This window comes from Mytilus edulis, chromosome 3 (genome assembly GCF_963676685.1).
Source record: "Mytilus edulis chromosome 3, xbMytEdul2.2, whole genome shotgun sequence".
Classification (NCBI taxonomy): Eukaryota; Metazoa; Mollusca; class Bivalvia; order Mytilida; family Mytilidae; genus Mytilus; species Mytilus edulis.
In genome coordinates this window covers 91841351-91858905 of record NC_092346.1, presented here as the reverse complement: position 1 = coordinate 91858905, position 17555 = coordinate 91841351, and the positions used below count along the sequence as shown (strand labels likewise).

Below are 17555 nucleotides of genomic sequence, written 5' to 3'. Positions count from 1 at the left end.
TTTCTTCTACATTCCACAAGTTGGTTGTTTCTGAGATATCGGACCTTATAACAAAAGCTAAACTTTAACATATTAATCATAATTTTGAGATCAAGGTTATTATACCTGTCAGACAGTAATTTTACCCTTATAATCCTTCTCTGTACATGTATACTAGTATACAATGGTTTTATTATTGTTTTATAACATATCATTATCATTGACTAAAAAGCATTTGCTGGCAATATCAAATAAACCGTGGCAAAAAGATAAAAACACATTTTCATTAGAATGCACACGTCTTGAAAATGAGGTCAAGATAAGACGAACCCTGGCAGAAAGAAATGTACATCTTGCTATCATTTGTATATCAAATTAAGTTGCCCAATTGCTTATAATATCTTAAAACCCTAGACAACTTTTTGGAACTTTTGGTCCTCAATGCTCTTCGACGTCGTACTTGTTATTGCTTTTGAACTTTTTTTATCTGAGCATCACCTGTTAGTCTTGTGTGGACGAAACGCGTCTGGCATTTTAAATTCTAAACTTGGTACCTTTTGTTAGCTATTATTCGTGTGTTTCTCTGTCCTATATGTTTTCCTATTTATTTGTATTGTATTTCTGTCATGTAATATTGTCCTATTAATGTAATATTTTACATTACCATAAAAGCGGGAGGTTTGGCTAGCCACAAAACCAGGTTCAACACACAATGTTCTGTACCAAGTCAGGAAAATGGCCATTGTTATATTATACATTTTGTAGTTCGTTTTTGTGTGTGTTAATTTTAATGTTGTGTTTCTGTTGTGTCGTAGTTCTCTTATATTTGATATGTTTCCCTCAGTTTTAGTTTTTTTACCCGGATTTGGGTTTTTTCGTAAACGATTTATGAATTTCAAACAGCGGTATACTACTGTTGTTTTTATTTAGAGGACCTAACAACTGAGACTTAGCATTAACTAATGCATCATTAAAAATAGGTCAAGGACAAATAATACCTGAACATGTATACCTTACAATCTTCCATTATCCAAATATAGTATCACAAAAACAGAAAGAAAAGCGAACATTAACAATGAACTACGCGGGTTATTCAGTGTGAATCACATTTTTTATTTTTTATTTCTTCATAGACAGACAAATATTGTAGTCATTCCTTAAATATATTTGACCTGCTGATAACAGTATCTGATATACAGACCTTGTCATGTACTTTAACTTTGATAACTGACATCCACGAAATAAGGTTGAGGTTATGTGAACCCTGTCTTCAAGAAAACATTATATACCAAAAATAGTTTGTTTATACTCATAGAAAGTGAGAAATTCACATGACAAAAAAATAAACTTTTTTTTTCAAGCAGTCACTCAGTCTTGAGATTTATTATGTATTTTGGTTGAGGGAAGCGTATTTCATTATAACATTGACAAAGGACATATGTCAAGTGGAAACTTCATAACATAAGGCATCTGTACACAAGGTTATGATGCATATAGATCTTCTTTCCTCTCGAATATAAAGTTTATTGGTTTTCCTGTTTGAATGGTTTTACACAAGTCATTTTGGGGGGCCCTTTATAGCTTGCTGTTTGGTGTGAGCTAAGACTCTGTGTTGAAGACAGTGCTTAGACCTATAATGGTTTACTTTAACAAATTGTGACTTGGATGGAGAGTTGTCTCATTGGCACTCACAACACATCTTTTAAAATCTACATATATACGTGCATTTGCGTAATGGTGATCTATATCCGATGCAGCTCATATCATATAAAACAAGGAATGAGCTGTCATATTGAAAATATTGTCAAGACTTTTCCTGTTTCCAAGACATCTGTTTTCAATACCTGTGACATCAATTTCTTTGGGAGAATTTTTCATATCTGTTGGATATTTTACCACTAAATTTTGTAATAACCTCTTATTGAAGGTGCTTGTTGATAGATCTAATGGTAGTAAATGGTGCAATATCTACATGTTACAGGTACAAAGGGTTGTGTTCTGCACATGTTAGTTAATAAATTGACAAAAGCATGATGGTAAATAGTTGATAGATCATACCAAATGACGATTTGGATACAGAGAAATGACACTTTCAATGTATTGTATGGTCTTTAAATGTTCTGTTTTCATTACTTATATAGACATTTAATAAAATAAATAGTTCTATGAACAATTTTAGAAGTATTCTCCTTTGATTCACAGCTAATCTTCACATCAAAAAAACTTTTAAATATTTGGTACATACTTCTCATCTGTTGAACCCTGTATGTATGTTGACATCAAAACGTTGTTTTTGTTGATTGTCTCATTTTATTCATACAAAGATGTTGGTCATAGAAACATAATTGAATTTTTAGGTATAACTACCAGTATCATGGACAAACTGTGCTAATGTAAATACAAACTAAAACTCTTTACCATAGCATCAGTTGTATCTATCAGAATATACTTACTATTATTAAACCTGATTTTAGTCCACACACAATGATCTATAGAACAGGGCTGAACAACTTAAATGAAATGTGATTAACTAATTTAACTACAAATTAACTTTATTTCTCTCTTATAATTCTTATTAGATTACTTATCAAAAAACCTAACAATTTAAAAAAACACTAAGAGAGAACGCATTTGCTTTGCTAACCTTAATTGTTTTCAGTAGAAAATCAAATTTTAGATTCCCATAAGATAACATATATTGTGCACATAATAACTTGAACTTATTCAAAATATTTTATTACTGAGAATTTGCATTCCCATACAAATACATTTGTTTTATTTTGCTACATACAATGGAAACCATCTTTTTTCTTCTATTACTTTTTTCTTGTATCTGTTGTAAAGATAGTAGTTTATTTCAGTATATCAAAATTTTCAATTGTTGGGTCCCAGTTTTATTTTAATTTCCAATACTTCACAACACATTGATGAACAGTACAACACAGTTTTATTTATCATATCAATAAACTAGAACCATTGAATTGAAAAGGCCCTAATATTAACCTAACTTCATAAAGTAGATTACAAATTTTGATAATATGCACATGTCCAATGGTTGTCATAATTTGGATATAATTTCAATGAATGTTCGTCTTTGTGTAACGATTCAGGAATAAATTAGAATCAATCCTCCAATCACTGTACAGCTTGCGATTGTTGACTTCCATCTTGTGCAGAAGTTCTACAATAAATAAATCACAAGATATAACCAAAAAAACAAATAGAAATATAAGTACTTCCTGATTTTCATTTTGATTACATTAATTTTTGTTAAAATCAACTCATGTAAAATTTTATGAAGTTTTTTCAGAAGCTTAAGGTTAATCACAGGACAATGACAGGAAATGTGATGGGAATAGCTGTCATTGACCATCACAGGACAAATTATGACAGGAAATGTGATGGGAATAGCTGTCATTGACCATCACAGGACAAATTATGACAGGAAATGTGATGGGAATAGCTGTCATTGACCATCACAGGACAATGACAGGAAATGTGATGGGAATAGCTGTCATTGACCATCACAGGACAAATTATGACAGGAAATGTGATGGGAATAGCTGTCATTGACCATCACAGGACAATGACAGGAAATGTGATGGGAATAGCTGTCATTGACCATCACAGGACAATGACAGCAAATGTGATGGGAATAGCTGTCATTGACCATCACAGGACAATGACAGGAAATGTGATGGGAATAGATGTCATTGACCATCACAGGACAAATTATGACAGGGAATGTGATGGGAATAGCTGTCATTGACCATCACAGGACAATGACAGGAAATTTGATGGGAATAGCTGTCATTGACCATCACAGGACAATGACAGCAAATGTGATGGGAATAGCTGTCATTGACCATCACAGGACAATGACAGGAAATGTGATGGGAATAGCTGTCATTGACCATCACAGGACAATGACAGGAAATGTGATGGGAATAGCTGTCATTGACCATCACAGGACAATGACAGGAAATGTGATGGGAATAGCTGTCATTGACCATCACAGGACAATGACAGCAAATGTGATGGGAATAGCTGTCATTGACCATCACAGGACAATGACAGGAAATGTGATGGGAAAAGCTGTCATTGACCATCACAGGACAATGACAGCAAATGTGATGGGAATAGCTGTCATTGACCATCACAGGACAATGACAGCAAATGTGATGGGAATAGATGTCATTGACCATTTGTATCATTTAAGCTAAAATTAACATGTATCACTACATTGATTATTTGGTTGCATTTTCACAAAAACAATTTCACACAATCAAACTTGAAATCCTCAATGAATAACACTCACTCACGTGATTTCATACAAACAGAATAGGTACATTTAGCTTGCTTTTATTAACTGCCAGCATATGCTATGTTGTTGTTTATAGTTTCTTTGTATGTTCTTTTACATAACCAGCTTGTATTTATTACATCATAGACCCAAAATTTCACAATAAACATAATATAATCATCAATTTAACATTGATCAACACTTTATACAAAACATAATATAATATATAAATATATATTTAGACTAAAGAGTATATATTGCAGTCCATTGATATCATCAAAACATCGTGTTTTGGAAATACATAGCCACATGTTGTTTTTTTTAAATGTTATATTCATCATCTATGGTTTCTGACATTATTAATACTTACGGGGTTGGACTGGTATTTGGCTTGGGCATTTTTTCTAAAATTGCTGCAATTTCCTTTTTCTCATCATAACTTTTCCATAACTCATACAAAGCCAAAATCTGTCTGGAAATTTCAAGAATCTGCAAACAAAGCCATATTATATAAGTATTTATCTATAAAGAATTTTGTAATTTCTGTGTTAACAGGTATCTAACTAACTTGTTTTTAATTATGATTTTCAGCATTTAAATGCATAATAATGACATTAAAACTGTTGAAATGAGTCGGAGTGTTACAACTCTTGATTAGTGCTCACTGTTACTATAAAATGCAACTATCGATTTTTCCCAATGGCGAAAGTTCAGATCAGTTTAATTGAGTATTGTCAATTATAAAGTGACATTTAAATAATTGTTTTCTAATCCTGGTGTGGTCACGTTTCTCCAACATTTGGTAATTAGACTAAAACAACATTAGGGATTATGGGGTCCTCTTAAGGACTGGATCTTGATATGTACCTGTAATTCACCTGTTCTTGACCAAAATATTGTTAAAAAGGAATATAATTTTTAAAGATATATATATTTTTTAATAGTCTCCCAAAAATGTAAAAGTCCATATAGTCTAACACAGTGATGTAATTTTTTATTTTATATAAAAAAAGATGTGCATGGTATGATAGACAATGAGACAACTCTCTACAAGAGACCAAATGAAACAGAAGTTAACAAATATAGATCACCGTACGGCCTTCAACAATGAGCAAAGTCATACCGCATAGTCAGCTTTAAAAGGACCCGAGAAAATAAATGTTTAACAATTCAAACGAGAAAACTAACGGCCTAATTTATGTACAATAAAATGAACGAAAAACGAATATATTACACAGCAACGACAACCACCGAATTACAGGCTCCAACACTTCCCCTTATCTTGAGACTTTGGTGCAACAGAACAATAAAAGAACTGTACAAAAACATACATAAACCAGCAACAAATAATCTAAGACTAAATTATCAATCACTACACATCCAATATCCGTTACCGTACGGCCGGAAGCAATTTTTTGAATTTTTTTAATAATTTTGTTCTCTATTTTTACATAATAATGTATTATAGATTACAATGTTGCGATCTTGAATAAAAATTAACATTTTATATTTTGAGAGCTATTAAGAATTCATATATCTTGAGTCATTAATCTTATAGAAAAGTACAAAACGCAGCTTATTATCACCGATACAGTTTATTCAAAATTCTTAGTCAACTTGCATTAATTGTCCAAAGCTTAAGTAACAAATCGAAAATACTAGTAGTGCACAATATTCACCAAGCCAGTTCCCACAGTAAACACTATAGATCACGACGCGACGTGATGTACCCAATTTGTATCAGCTCCGTTTCCATGGAAAAAGTGGACAGATATATGACTGATTATTTCATCTACTAAGACAGCATACCACAAAAACTAGCTTCGGCTCTAGTGATATACAGACAGAACGACTAGGTAGATATATGGTTCTTCGCACTAGAAGACAATCGCTTTTGGTGACTTTTTACATAAATAAAACTTGGCTGTTTTGCATCGGTTTAGATTTTAACATCTACATGTAACACAAATACAAAAATATATCAAGTAATAGAATAAATTACTAAAATGAGGTACAGTCAGTGAACATTTCGACTTTTCATGTTACTTTTAATAAAAAAAAATCTTTTAAAAAAAATAATTTCGGGATTATTTCTTCATAATTTTTTATGAAATTTTCAGTTTGATTAGAATTTCCCTTGTTTGTTTAAGGATTTTTTGTTGAATAACCTTTTTAATTTTGTAAATCAAATACGGCGGATGAAAATATTTACGTAACCGTTTCTGGTTATACTCGACCAAAAATATATGGTTTGTTGATGTTTTGATATAAATATTTTTTAACAATATCCCTTTTTGCAATATTTTAGTTAAGACCTGATATAGGTGAATTACAGGTAATTATCACGATGCCAGTCCTTATGAGGACCCCCTAATCCCTTATGTTGTTTTAGTCTAATAATCAAATGTTGGAGAAACGTGACTAAACACTAATCCCCACGAACTTACTTTTTGGATACAAAACCACGAAATTTTAACCCCACGAAAAATTAATGTTTATACAGTATCAGATTTGATGAATTTGTCATAGTCTGTATACAAGTATACAAGCCTATAAAAATCTGTACTTAGTTGAAAATTGAAATTCCTATTTTACCTATTCCCATGAAATCCTCAAAAGAGATATCCAACGAATAATAATGATTCTACAGTAAAGGAAATGTGGTTTGACAGAAAATGATGAGGACGGAAACAACTTTATGTCACTGTACAGCCTTAAACTATCAGCAAAACCCATATCTTACAGTAAGCTATAAAATAAAAATGCATGATCAAATGTGTAATAATTCAAAAGTTCGAACACACAGTCTTATTTATATAATATATAAACATACCTTATCCATATCTACATTACATTCAGCTAACCACTGTCGCAGGTCCTTCTGTTGTATAACACAGGCTATATGTAAACATGCTGTAAACAATATAGAATTCATATAGAAACATATTAGAGCATTTCGAAATTTTTGACAATAGAGTTCTTAATCATCTTATTAGGGATTGTCAAAGCAAGATGAGTAAAAGTTGGACATATGGTTTAAGAGATATCAACTAGAAATCAAAACTTTGACAAAATTACAGTATATCATTTTTTGTTGTAACTTTGCCCTTTAATCTATTGATCCCCATATAGATAGGGATTTTCCTTATGCTATGGGACATTACCTAATTAGTAATAGGTTGTTCAGAAAGATACTACGAAGATTAAAGTTTTGCCAAAATTTCAGTTCATCAATTGCTTGTCATCTTCACCCTTGACTTTATGAACTGAAAATCAACAGGTGTTTTCCTGATCATCCCATTGAAAATATCCAGTAATGTTTTGTAAAGATATTCCCTTTGATAAAAGTTTGGTCCCGAAACTGGCATTCACCAAGTTATAAGGGGAGTTTGACTTTTCAGCAACTATGACTTAGAATTAATGAACAGAACATTGATGTTCAATAATGGCAGTAACTTATATATAACAGTTCCAAGTCACATATCAATCTTACCTAAAGATATCAAATATGGAGGATATGTTAAACATACATCTGTTCTTAAACTGTCATTTACTATTCTCCTGCACAATAATAAATACATCATTAGTTTTATCATCATGGCAACACAGGTATAAGTTTAACAAACTATTTTTTTTATTCTAGTTCATATATATATCATATATTGCATAGATAGTAGATTAAATTATTAGACCATTTCTAATAAAAATCTGCTCTTCATTCTTGTGGATTTTGATTATTTTACATAAGGGAATGCCTGTACCAAGTCAGGAATATGACAGTTGTTATTCATTAGTTTGATGTGTTTGAGCTTTTGATTTTGCCCATTTTTAAGGGACTTTCCCTCTTGAATATTCCTTGGAGGTCGGTATTTTTATTATTCAACTTTTGAAAGGTTTGTCATGTAACAGTTTGGACTTGAAAGTCAACTTCAACAGCTCTGTCAAAATCAAATACAAAATTCTGGTTCTGGTTTTTGATTGGGTTCATGTTACTCAGTCTTAACTTTTTTATGAAGTGTTTTTTTAATGTAGTTTATCCTTGTGTCAGTTTAATTTTTGGCCTTGATGTTGCCTACTTTTAATGGATTTTCTGTTGCCCCTTTGGTTTCTTCTCTCTTTTTTATATCCAGTTAAAAGACTTATCGATAAGGGTTACCCAACTACATGTGAATGTGTTTAAGTTATGTTATTGATTGTGTTTTGGTCCTTTTTAGAGATTAACGTAAAGTAAATATATCCAATATTTGGTCGGGTTCATGTTGCTCAGTCCTTTTTTTCTATGTTTTGTTTTGTGTAATTTTGTGTCTTTTGGTAGTTTTGGGGTTTTTTTTGCCATGGAGTTGTCAGTTTTTCAACTTATGAATTTGAAGTTCCCTTTGTTATATTTCACTTCTCTTTTAACAAATGATTATCACTACAGATCCTTTCTCCTTATCTGTTTGTTGTTGGTTTGCTGTCACAATGATGCCTACCACACAGTAAACTAATTAATATCTGTATATAAACATGTTTACCAAGCCAATGGAAAGAGAGATTCATCTTGTTGTAGTTCTTTAAAGTACTCTGTTAAAGGTCTGTAAGGATGGTACAACACTAAACAACAATCCTGAAATCAATAAACAATATGTAAGGTAAGGATTGTACAATACTAAAAAACAATCCTGAAATCAATAAACAATATGTAAGGTAAGGATGGTACAATACTAAACAACAATCCTGAAATCAATAAACAATATGTAAGGTAAGGATGGTACAATACTAAACAACAATCCTGAAATCAATAAACAATATGTAAGGTAAGGATTGTACAATACTAAAAAACAATCCTGAAATCAATAAACAATATGTAAGGTAAGGATGGTACAATACTAAACAACAATCCTGAAATCAATAAACATTATGTAAGGTAAGGATGGTACAATACTAAACAACAATCCTGAAATCAATAAACAATATGTAAGGTAAGGATGGTACAATACTAAACAACAATCCTCAAATCAATAAACAATATGTAAGGTAAGGATGATACAATACTAAACAACAATCCTGAAATCAATAAACAATATGTAAGGTAAGGATGGTACAATACTAAACAACAATCCTGAAATCAATAAACAATACGTAAGGTAAGGATGGTACAATACTAAACAACTATCCTGAAATCAATAAACATTACGTAAGGTAAGGATGGTACAATACTAAACAACAATTCTGAAATCAATAAACAATATGTAAGGTAAGGATGGTACAATACTAAACAACAATCCTGAAATCAATAAACAATACGTAAGGTAAGGATGGTACAATACTAAACAACAATCCTGAAATCAATAAACAATACGTAAGGTAAGGATGGTACAATACTAAACAACAATCCTGAAATCAATAAACAATACGTAAGGTAAGGATGGTACAATACTAAACAACAATCCTGAAATCAATAAACATTATGTAAGGTAAGGATGGTACAATACTAAACAACAATCCTGAAATCAATAAACAATATGTAAGGTAAGGATGGTCCAATACTAAACAACAATCCTGAAATCAATAAACATTATGTAAGGTAAGGATGGTACAATACTAAACAACAATCCTGAAATCAATAAACAATATGTAAGGTAAGGATGGTACAATACTAAACAACAATCCTGAAATCAATAAACAATATGTAAGGTAAGGATGGTACAATACTAAACAACAATCCTGAAATCAATAAACAATATGTAAGGTAACTTAAAGGATAGTACAATACTAAACAACAATCCTGAAATCAATAAACAATATGTAATGTAAGGATGGTACAATACTAAACCACAATCCTGAAATCAATAAACATTATGTAAGGTAAGGATGATACAATACTAAACAACAATCCTGAAATCAATAAACAATACGTAAGGTAAGGATTGTACAATACTAAACAACAATCCTGAAATCAATAAACAATATGTAAGGTAAGGATGGTACAATACTAAACAACAATCCTGAAATCAATAAACAATACGTAAGGTAAGGATGGTACAATACTAAACAACAATCCTGAAATCAATAAACAATATGTAAGGTAAGGATGGTACAATACTAAACAACAATCCTGAAATCAATAAACAATATGTAAGGTAAGGATGGTACAATACTAAACAACAATCCTGAAATCAATAAACAATATGTATTATTATACCTTACATATATTTTAAACAATTCTATTGGGTGAAACGTTATCACGTGACATGGAATAATTCAGTTGTTTTCCATTCAATTGCAAGGAAGAACGAATAACCCTAAAAATTTGCACCAGCGGTGAATAACCCTATTATTCACCGGTGAATAACCCTATTATTCACCGGTGAATAACCTTTTCAGTTTGTTGATTTGTACTTGAGTTACCTCCCATGAAAATGACGTCACAGACGTAAATAAACAAAATGGCAGCGTTTACGTTACACTGGAAGCCCACCGAGAGAAATGGAAATAAGGCAGTGGTCATGAGAGAGTGCCAGCAGCAGTGTCTCTTATAAACGGTCCTTTTCAGGGCCATCAATATTTTACAAAAAGATTCTACCTTTGTTGTACATTCGAGAAATTCTAGAACACAAATCCGTTAAAGGTATTTTCAGCTTGTGTGTTTGTGTTGACTGTTGTGTAAAGTCCAAAGAAGTGTTCGAAAGGCCTTTCCAATGTTAGTTCGGTATAATAAAACAATTGTGGCCCCTTAGAATCGATGAATATCCAAAATTGTCAACCCTTAAAAGTTATTTCACTTCGGGCTGCGCCCTCAATGAAATAACCTTCTCGTGTTGACAATTTTGGATATTCACCTCTTCAACGGGCCATAATTGTATAAGGTAAGGATGGTACAATACTAAACAACAATCCTGAAATCAATAAACAATACGTAAGGTAACGGTGGTACAATACTAAACAACAATCCTGAAATCAATAAACAATACGTAAGGTAAGGATTGTACAATACTAAACAACAATCCTGAAATCAATAAACAATACGTAAGGTAAGGATTGTACAATACTAAACAACAATCCTGAAATCAATAAACAATACGTAAGGTAAGGATGGTACAATACTAAACAACAATCCTGAAATCAATAAACAATACGTAAGGTAAGGATGGTACAATACTAAACAACAATCCTGAAATCAATAAACAATACGTAAGGTAAGGATGGTACAATACTAAACAACAATCCTGAAATCAATAAACAATACGTAAGGTAAGGATTGTACAATACTAAACAACAATCCTGAAATCAATAAACAATACGTAAGGTAAGGATTGTACAATACTAAACAACAATCCTGAAATCAATAAACATTATGTAAGGTAAGGATTGTACAATACTAAACAACAATCCTGAAATCAATAAACAATATGTAAGGTAAGGATTGTACAATACTAAACAACAATCCTGAAATCAATAAACAATATGTAAGGTAAGGATGGTACAATACTAAACAACAATCCTGAAATCAATAAACAATATGTAAGGTAAGGATTGTACAATACTAAACAACAATCCTGAAATCAATAAACATTATGTAAGGTAAGGATTGTACAATACTAAACAACAATCCTGAAATCAATAAACAATACATAAGGTAAGGATGGTACAATACTAAACAACAATCCTGAAATCAATAAACAATATGTAAGGTAAGGATTGTACAATACTAAACAACAATCCTCAAATCAATAAACAATATGTAAGGTAAGGATGGTACAACACTAAACAACAATCCTGAAATCAATAAACATTATGTAAGGTAAGGATGGTACAATACTAAACAACAATCCTGAAATCAATAAACAATACGTAAGGTAAGGATGGTACAATACTAAACAACAATCCTGAAATCAATAAACAATACGTAAGGTAAGGATGGTACAATACTAAACAACAATCCTGAAATCAATAAACATTATGTTAGGTAAGGATGGTACAATACTAAACAACAATCCTGAAATCAATAAACAATACATAAGGTAAGGATGGTACAATACTAAACAACAATCCTGAAATCAATAAACAATATGTAAGGTAAGGATGGTACAATACTAAACAACAATCCTGAAATCAATAAACAATATGTAAGGTAAGGATGGTACAATACTATACAACAATCCTGAAATCAATAAACATTATGTAAGGTAAGGATGGTACAATACTAAACAACAATCCTGAAATCAATAAGCATTATGTAAGGTAAGGATGGTACAATACTAAACAACAATCCTGAAATCAATAAACAATATACAATTATGACCCGTTGAAAAGGTGAATATCCAAAATTGTCAACACAAGAAGGTTATTTCAATGAGGGCTCAGCCTGAAGTGAAATAACTTTTAAGGGTTGACAATTTTGGATATTCATCGATTTTAAGGGGCCACAATTGTTTTATTATACCGAACTAACAGTGGAAGGGCATATCAAACACTTACTATAGTGCCTATATTTCTAACATATATAACACACAGACTGACGTTTGAAAATACATTTGTGTTCGAATTTCTCGAATTTACAACAGAAGTAGAATCTTTTTGTAAAATATTGATGGTCCTGACAAGGACTGTTTATAAGAGATATAATCGGCTGCTGGCACTCTCAGCTCTATTCATGCCCAATGCCTTATCTCCTCGTCTCTCGATGGGCTTCCAGTGTAAAGTGAACGCTGCCATTTTGTTTATTTACGTCTGTGACGTCATTTTCATGGGAGGTAACTCAAGTACAAATCAACAAACTCAAAAGGTTATTCACCGGTGAATAATAGGGTTATTCACCGCTGGTGTAAATTTTTAGGGTTATTCGTCCTTCCTTGCAATTGAATGAAAATTAACTGAATTATTCCATGTCACGTGATAAGGTTTCACCCAATAGAATTGTTTGAAATATATGTAAGGTATAATAATATACAATTATGGCCCGTTGAAAAGGTGAATATCCAAAATTGTCAACACGAGAAGGTTATTTCACTGAGGGCGCAGCCCGAAGTGAAATAACTTTTAAGGGTTGACAATTTTGGATATTCACCTTTTCAACGGGCCACAATTGTTTTATTATACCGAACTAACAGTGGAAAGGCCTTTCGAAAACTTTCAATATATTTTTTACATAACAAAATCAAAGACAAACTGACGTTTGAAAATACATTTGTGCTCTAGAATTTCTAGAATGTACAACAAAGGTAGAATCTTTTTGTAAAATATTGATGGCCCTATAAAGGACTGTTACTCTATAAGAGCTATCATCAGCTGCTGGCACTCTATTCATGTCCAATGCCTTATTTCCTCGTCTCTCTGTCAATGAGCTTCCAGTTAACGTGAACGCTGCCATTTTGTTTATTTACCTCTATGACGTCATTTTCATGGGAGATAACTCAAGTACAAATCAACAAACTCAAAAGGTTATTCGCCGGTGAATAATAGGGTAATTCACCGCTGGTGGAAATTTTTAGGGTTATTCATCCTTCCTTGCAATTGAATGAAAAAACAACTGAATTATTCCATGTCACGTGATAACATTTCACCAAATAGAATTGTTTAAAATATATGAAAGGTATAATAATATGTAAGGTAAGGATGGTACAATACTAAACAACAATCCTGAAATCAATAAACATTATGTAAGGTAAGGATGGTACAATACTAAACAACAATCCTAAAATCAATAAACATTATGTAAGGTAAGGATGGTACAATACTAAACAACAATCCTGAAATCAATAAACATTATGTAAGGTAAGGATGGTACAATACTAAACAACAATCCTAAAATCAATAAACATTATGTAAGGTAAGGATGGTACAATACTAAACAACAATCCTGAAATCAATAAACATTATGTTAGGTAAGGATGGTACAATACTAAACAACAATCCAGAAATCAATAAACATTATGTAAGGTAAGGATGGTACAATACTAAACAACAATCCTGAAATCAATAAACATTATGTAAGGTAAGGATGGTACAATACTAAACAACAATCCTGAAATCAATAAACAATATGTAAGGTAAGGATGGTACAATACTAAACAACAATCCTGAAATCAATAAACATTATGTAAGGTAAGGATGGTACAATACTAAACAACAATCCTGAAATCAATAAACATTATGTAAGGTAAGGATGGTACAATACTCAACAACAATCCTGAAATCAATAAACAATATGTAAGGTAAGGATGGTACAATACTCAACAACTATCCTGAAATCAATAAAAAATATGTAAGGTAAGGATGGTACAATACTCAACAACAATCCTGAAATCAATAAACAATATGTAAGGTAAGGATGGTACAATACTCAACAACAATCCTGAAATCAATAAACATTATGTAAGGTAAGGATGGTACAATACTCAACAACAATCCTGAAATCAATAAACATTATGTAAGGTAAGGATGGTACAATACTCAACAACAATCCTGAAATCAATAAACATTATGTAAGGTAAGGATGGTACAATACTCAACAACAATCCTGAAATAAATAAACAATATGTAAGGTAAGGATGGTACAATACTCAACAACAATCCTGAAATCAATAAACAATATGTAAGGTAAGGATGGTACAATACTCAACAACAATCCTGAAATCAATAAACAATATGTAAGGTAAGGATGGTACAATACTAAACAACAATCCTGAAATCAATAAACAATATGTAAGGTAAGGATGGTACAATACTAAACAACAATCCTGAAATCAATAAACAATATGTAAGGTAAGGATGGTACAATACTAAACAACAATCCTGAAATCAATAAACATTATGTAAGGTAAGGATGGTACAATACTAAACAACAATCCTGAAATCAATAAACATTATGTAAGGTAAGGATGGTACAATACTAAACAACAATCCTGAAATCAATAAACATTATGTAAGGTAAGGATGGTACAATACTAAACAACAATCCTGAAATCAATAAACATTATGTAAGGTAAGGATGGTACAATACTAAACAACAATCCTGAAATCAATAAACAATATGTAAGGTAAGGATGGTACAATACTAAACAACAATCCTAAAATCAATAAACATTATGTAAGGTAAGGATGGTACAATACTAAACAACAATCCTGAAATAAATAAACAATATGTAAGGTAAGGATGGTACAATACTAAACAACAATCCTGAAATCAATAAACAATATGTAAGGTAAGGATGGTACAATACTCAACAACAATCCTGAAATCAATAAACAATATGTAAGGTAAGGATGGTACAATACTCAACAACAATCCTGAAATCAATAAACAATATGTAAGGTAAGGATGGTACAATACTCAACAACAATCCTGAACTCAATAAACATTATGTAAGGTAAGGATGGTACAATACTCAACAACAATCCTGAACTCAATAAACAATATGTAAGGTAAGGATGGTACAATACTCAACAACAATCCTGAAATCAATAAACAATATGTAAGGTAAGGATGGTACAATACTAAACAACAATCCTGAAATCAATAAACAATATGTAAGGTAAGGATGGTACAATACTAAACAACAATCCTGAAATCAATAAACATTATGTAAGGTAAGGATGGTACAATACTAAACAACAATCCTGAAATCAATAAACATTATGTACTAAATGCCTACACAAGTTAAATTATGGTAAAATGTTGGATCTACAATTGATTTTTTTTGTGAAAATGTTTGTCATTAAATACATTTTTTTCTTCAATACAAATTTTTGCATTGAATAATTGCAATTAATACCTTAAAGTACATGTTTTTACAATAGTAGGAAAAACGTAATCAGTTATTCAATTTTTGTTTTATTCATCAAAACTCAATACCCCCTAGTCAGGTGGTGATACAAAGTGATTGTTTAAGCTTGACTAACTGAATGAACAAATGCAAAAAACAAACAAAAAGTTAAATTCAAGGTTGCTCCTGGCAGTTGCCATTATCCCATAAATAAATAAACTTGTCAAAACAAATAGTTATGGTGAAAAAATTTTGAAAAAGAATTATGACATTTCAACATCCTTCATCTTGTTTTTTCTGGCTTCCCTGACTTTTTCATTTATCAGTTGGTCTTTTTAACCTTGAACTGGTCAAAAGTTTCTAATTAAAGCAGAAAAACAGTATTCATTTGTTTTAAAAAAAGTACAAGCATTTGATAGCTATCAGTAATCTAATCAATAAAAGGTGTTAATTGTATGGTTTTATAACATTGTGTGAACTAAACGGCCTCAAATTTATCTTAAATGAGTTGTTTTTGTCAACATTTATGAAATAACAGTTTAGAAGAATATTCTTTGCAAGTTTTATGTTTTATCTTGTTATAATATATAAACTAGAGGCTCTTAAGAGCCTGTGTTGCTCACCTTGTTCTATGTCCATACATGTATTAAACAAAGGACACAGATGGATTCATGACAAAATTGTGTTTTGGTGATGGTGATGTGTTTGTAGATCTTACTTTACTGAACATTCTTGCTTCTTACAATTTTCTCTATCTATAATAAACTTGGCCGTTTAGTTACACAGAGGAAAATATTTTGTTATAAAATTAATGAAAATGTAAAAATTGACTATAAAAGGCAATAACTCTTTGAGGGGGTCAACTGACCATTTAGGTCATGTTGACTTATTTGTAGATCTTACTTTGCTGAACATTATTGCTGTTGACATTTTATCTTTATCTATACTTATATTCAAGATAATAATCAAAACAGCAAAATTTCTTTAAAAATTACCAATTGTGAGGCAGGAACCAAACAACCCATTGTTCAATTCATCTGAAAATTTCAGAGCAGATATATAAATATTGACTAGATAAACAATTTAACCCCTTTTCAGATTTGCTCAATGCTTTGGTTTCAAAATCTACATCAACTCGGGTTTACTGACAGATAAAAATTATGTGGATATAGTAAAAAATACTTTATCAGAATGTAATAATAAATATCACAATTTAGAAAATAAAAATTTGAAATGGGATACCATAAAAAGTGAAATAAGAGGCGCAACCGTCAAGTATATAAAAACATGAAATTATGGGAAAGAGAGTCCAATTTAAAAAAAACAACAAAACAAAATTCAGAAAACTCTCTCTTGTACATATTTAGATAAAGATATAAATAATCTTATGGTTGAATTAGACACTGTTAAAGAAGATTTAGAGCAAATAGTAAATAATCAAACAAGGGGGGCTATTATACGATCACACGCCGAGCACTGTGAAGGCAATGAAAGAAATTCAAAATTTTTCTCATCATTAGAAAAAC

At 31.1% G+C, this 17555-nt stretch overlaps 1 protein-coding gene across 1 annotated transcript in view; it reads right to left on the bottom strand.

Annotated features, from left to right (window-relative positions):
* Window positions 1-2269: 2269 nt before the first annotated feature.
* Window positions 2270-17555, bottom strand: part of LOC139517758 (cyclin-C-like) — a 39321-nt gene continuing 24035 nt past the window's right edge. Inside the window, exons 7-11 of the mRNA XM_071309143.1 lie at window positions 8797-8888; window positions 7776-7843; window positions 7116-7195; window positions 4653-4771; window positions 2270-3160 (exon numbers count right to left, since the gene is read on the bottom strand). Of these exons, the coding sequence (XP_071165244.1) occupies window positions 3115-3160; window positions 4653-4771; window positions 7116-7195; window positions 7776-7843; window positions 8797-8888 (405 nt within the window). The 3' untranslated portion in view covers window positions 2270-3114. The remainder of the gene's footprint in view (window positions 3161-4652; window positions 4772-7115; window positions 7196-7775; window positions 7844-8796; window positions 8889-17555) is intronic.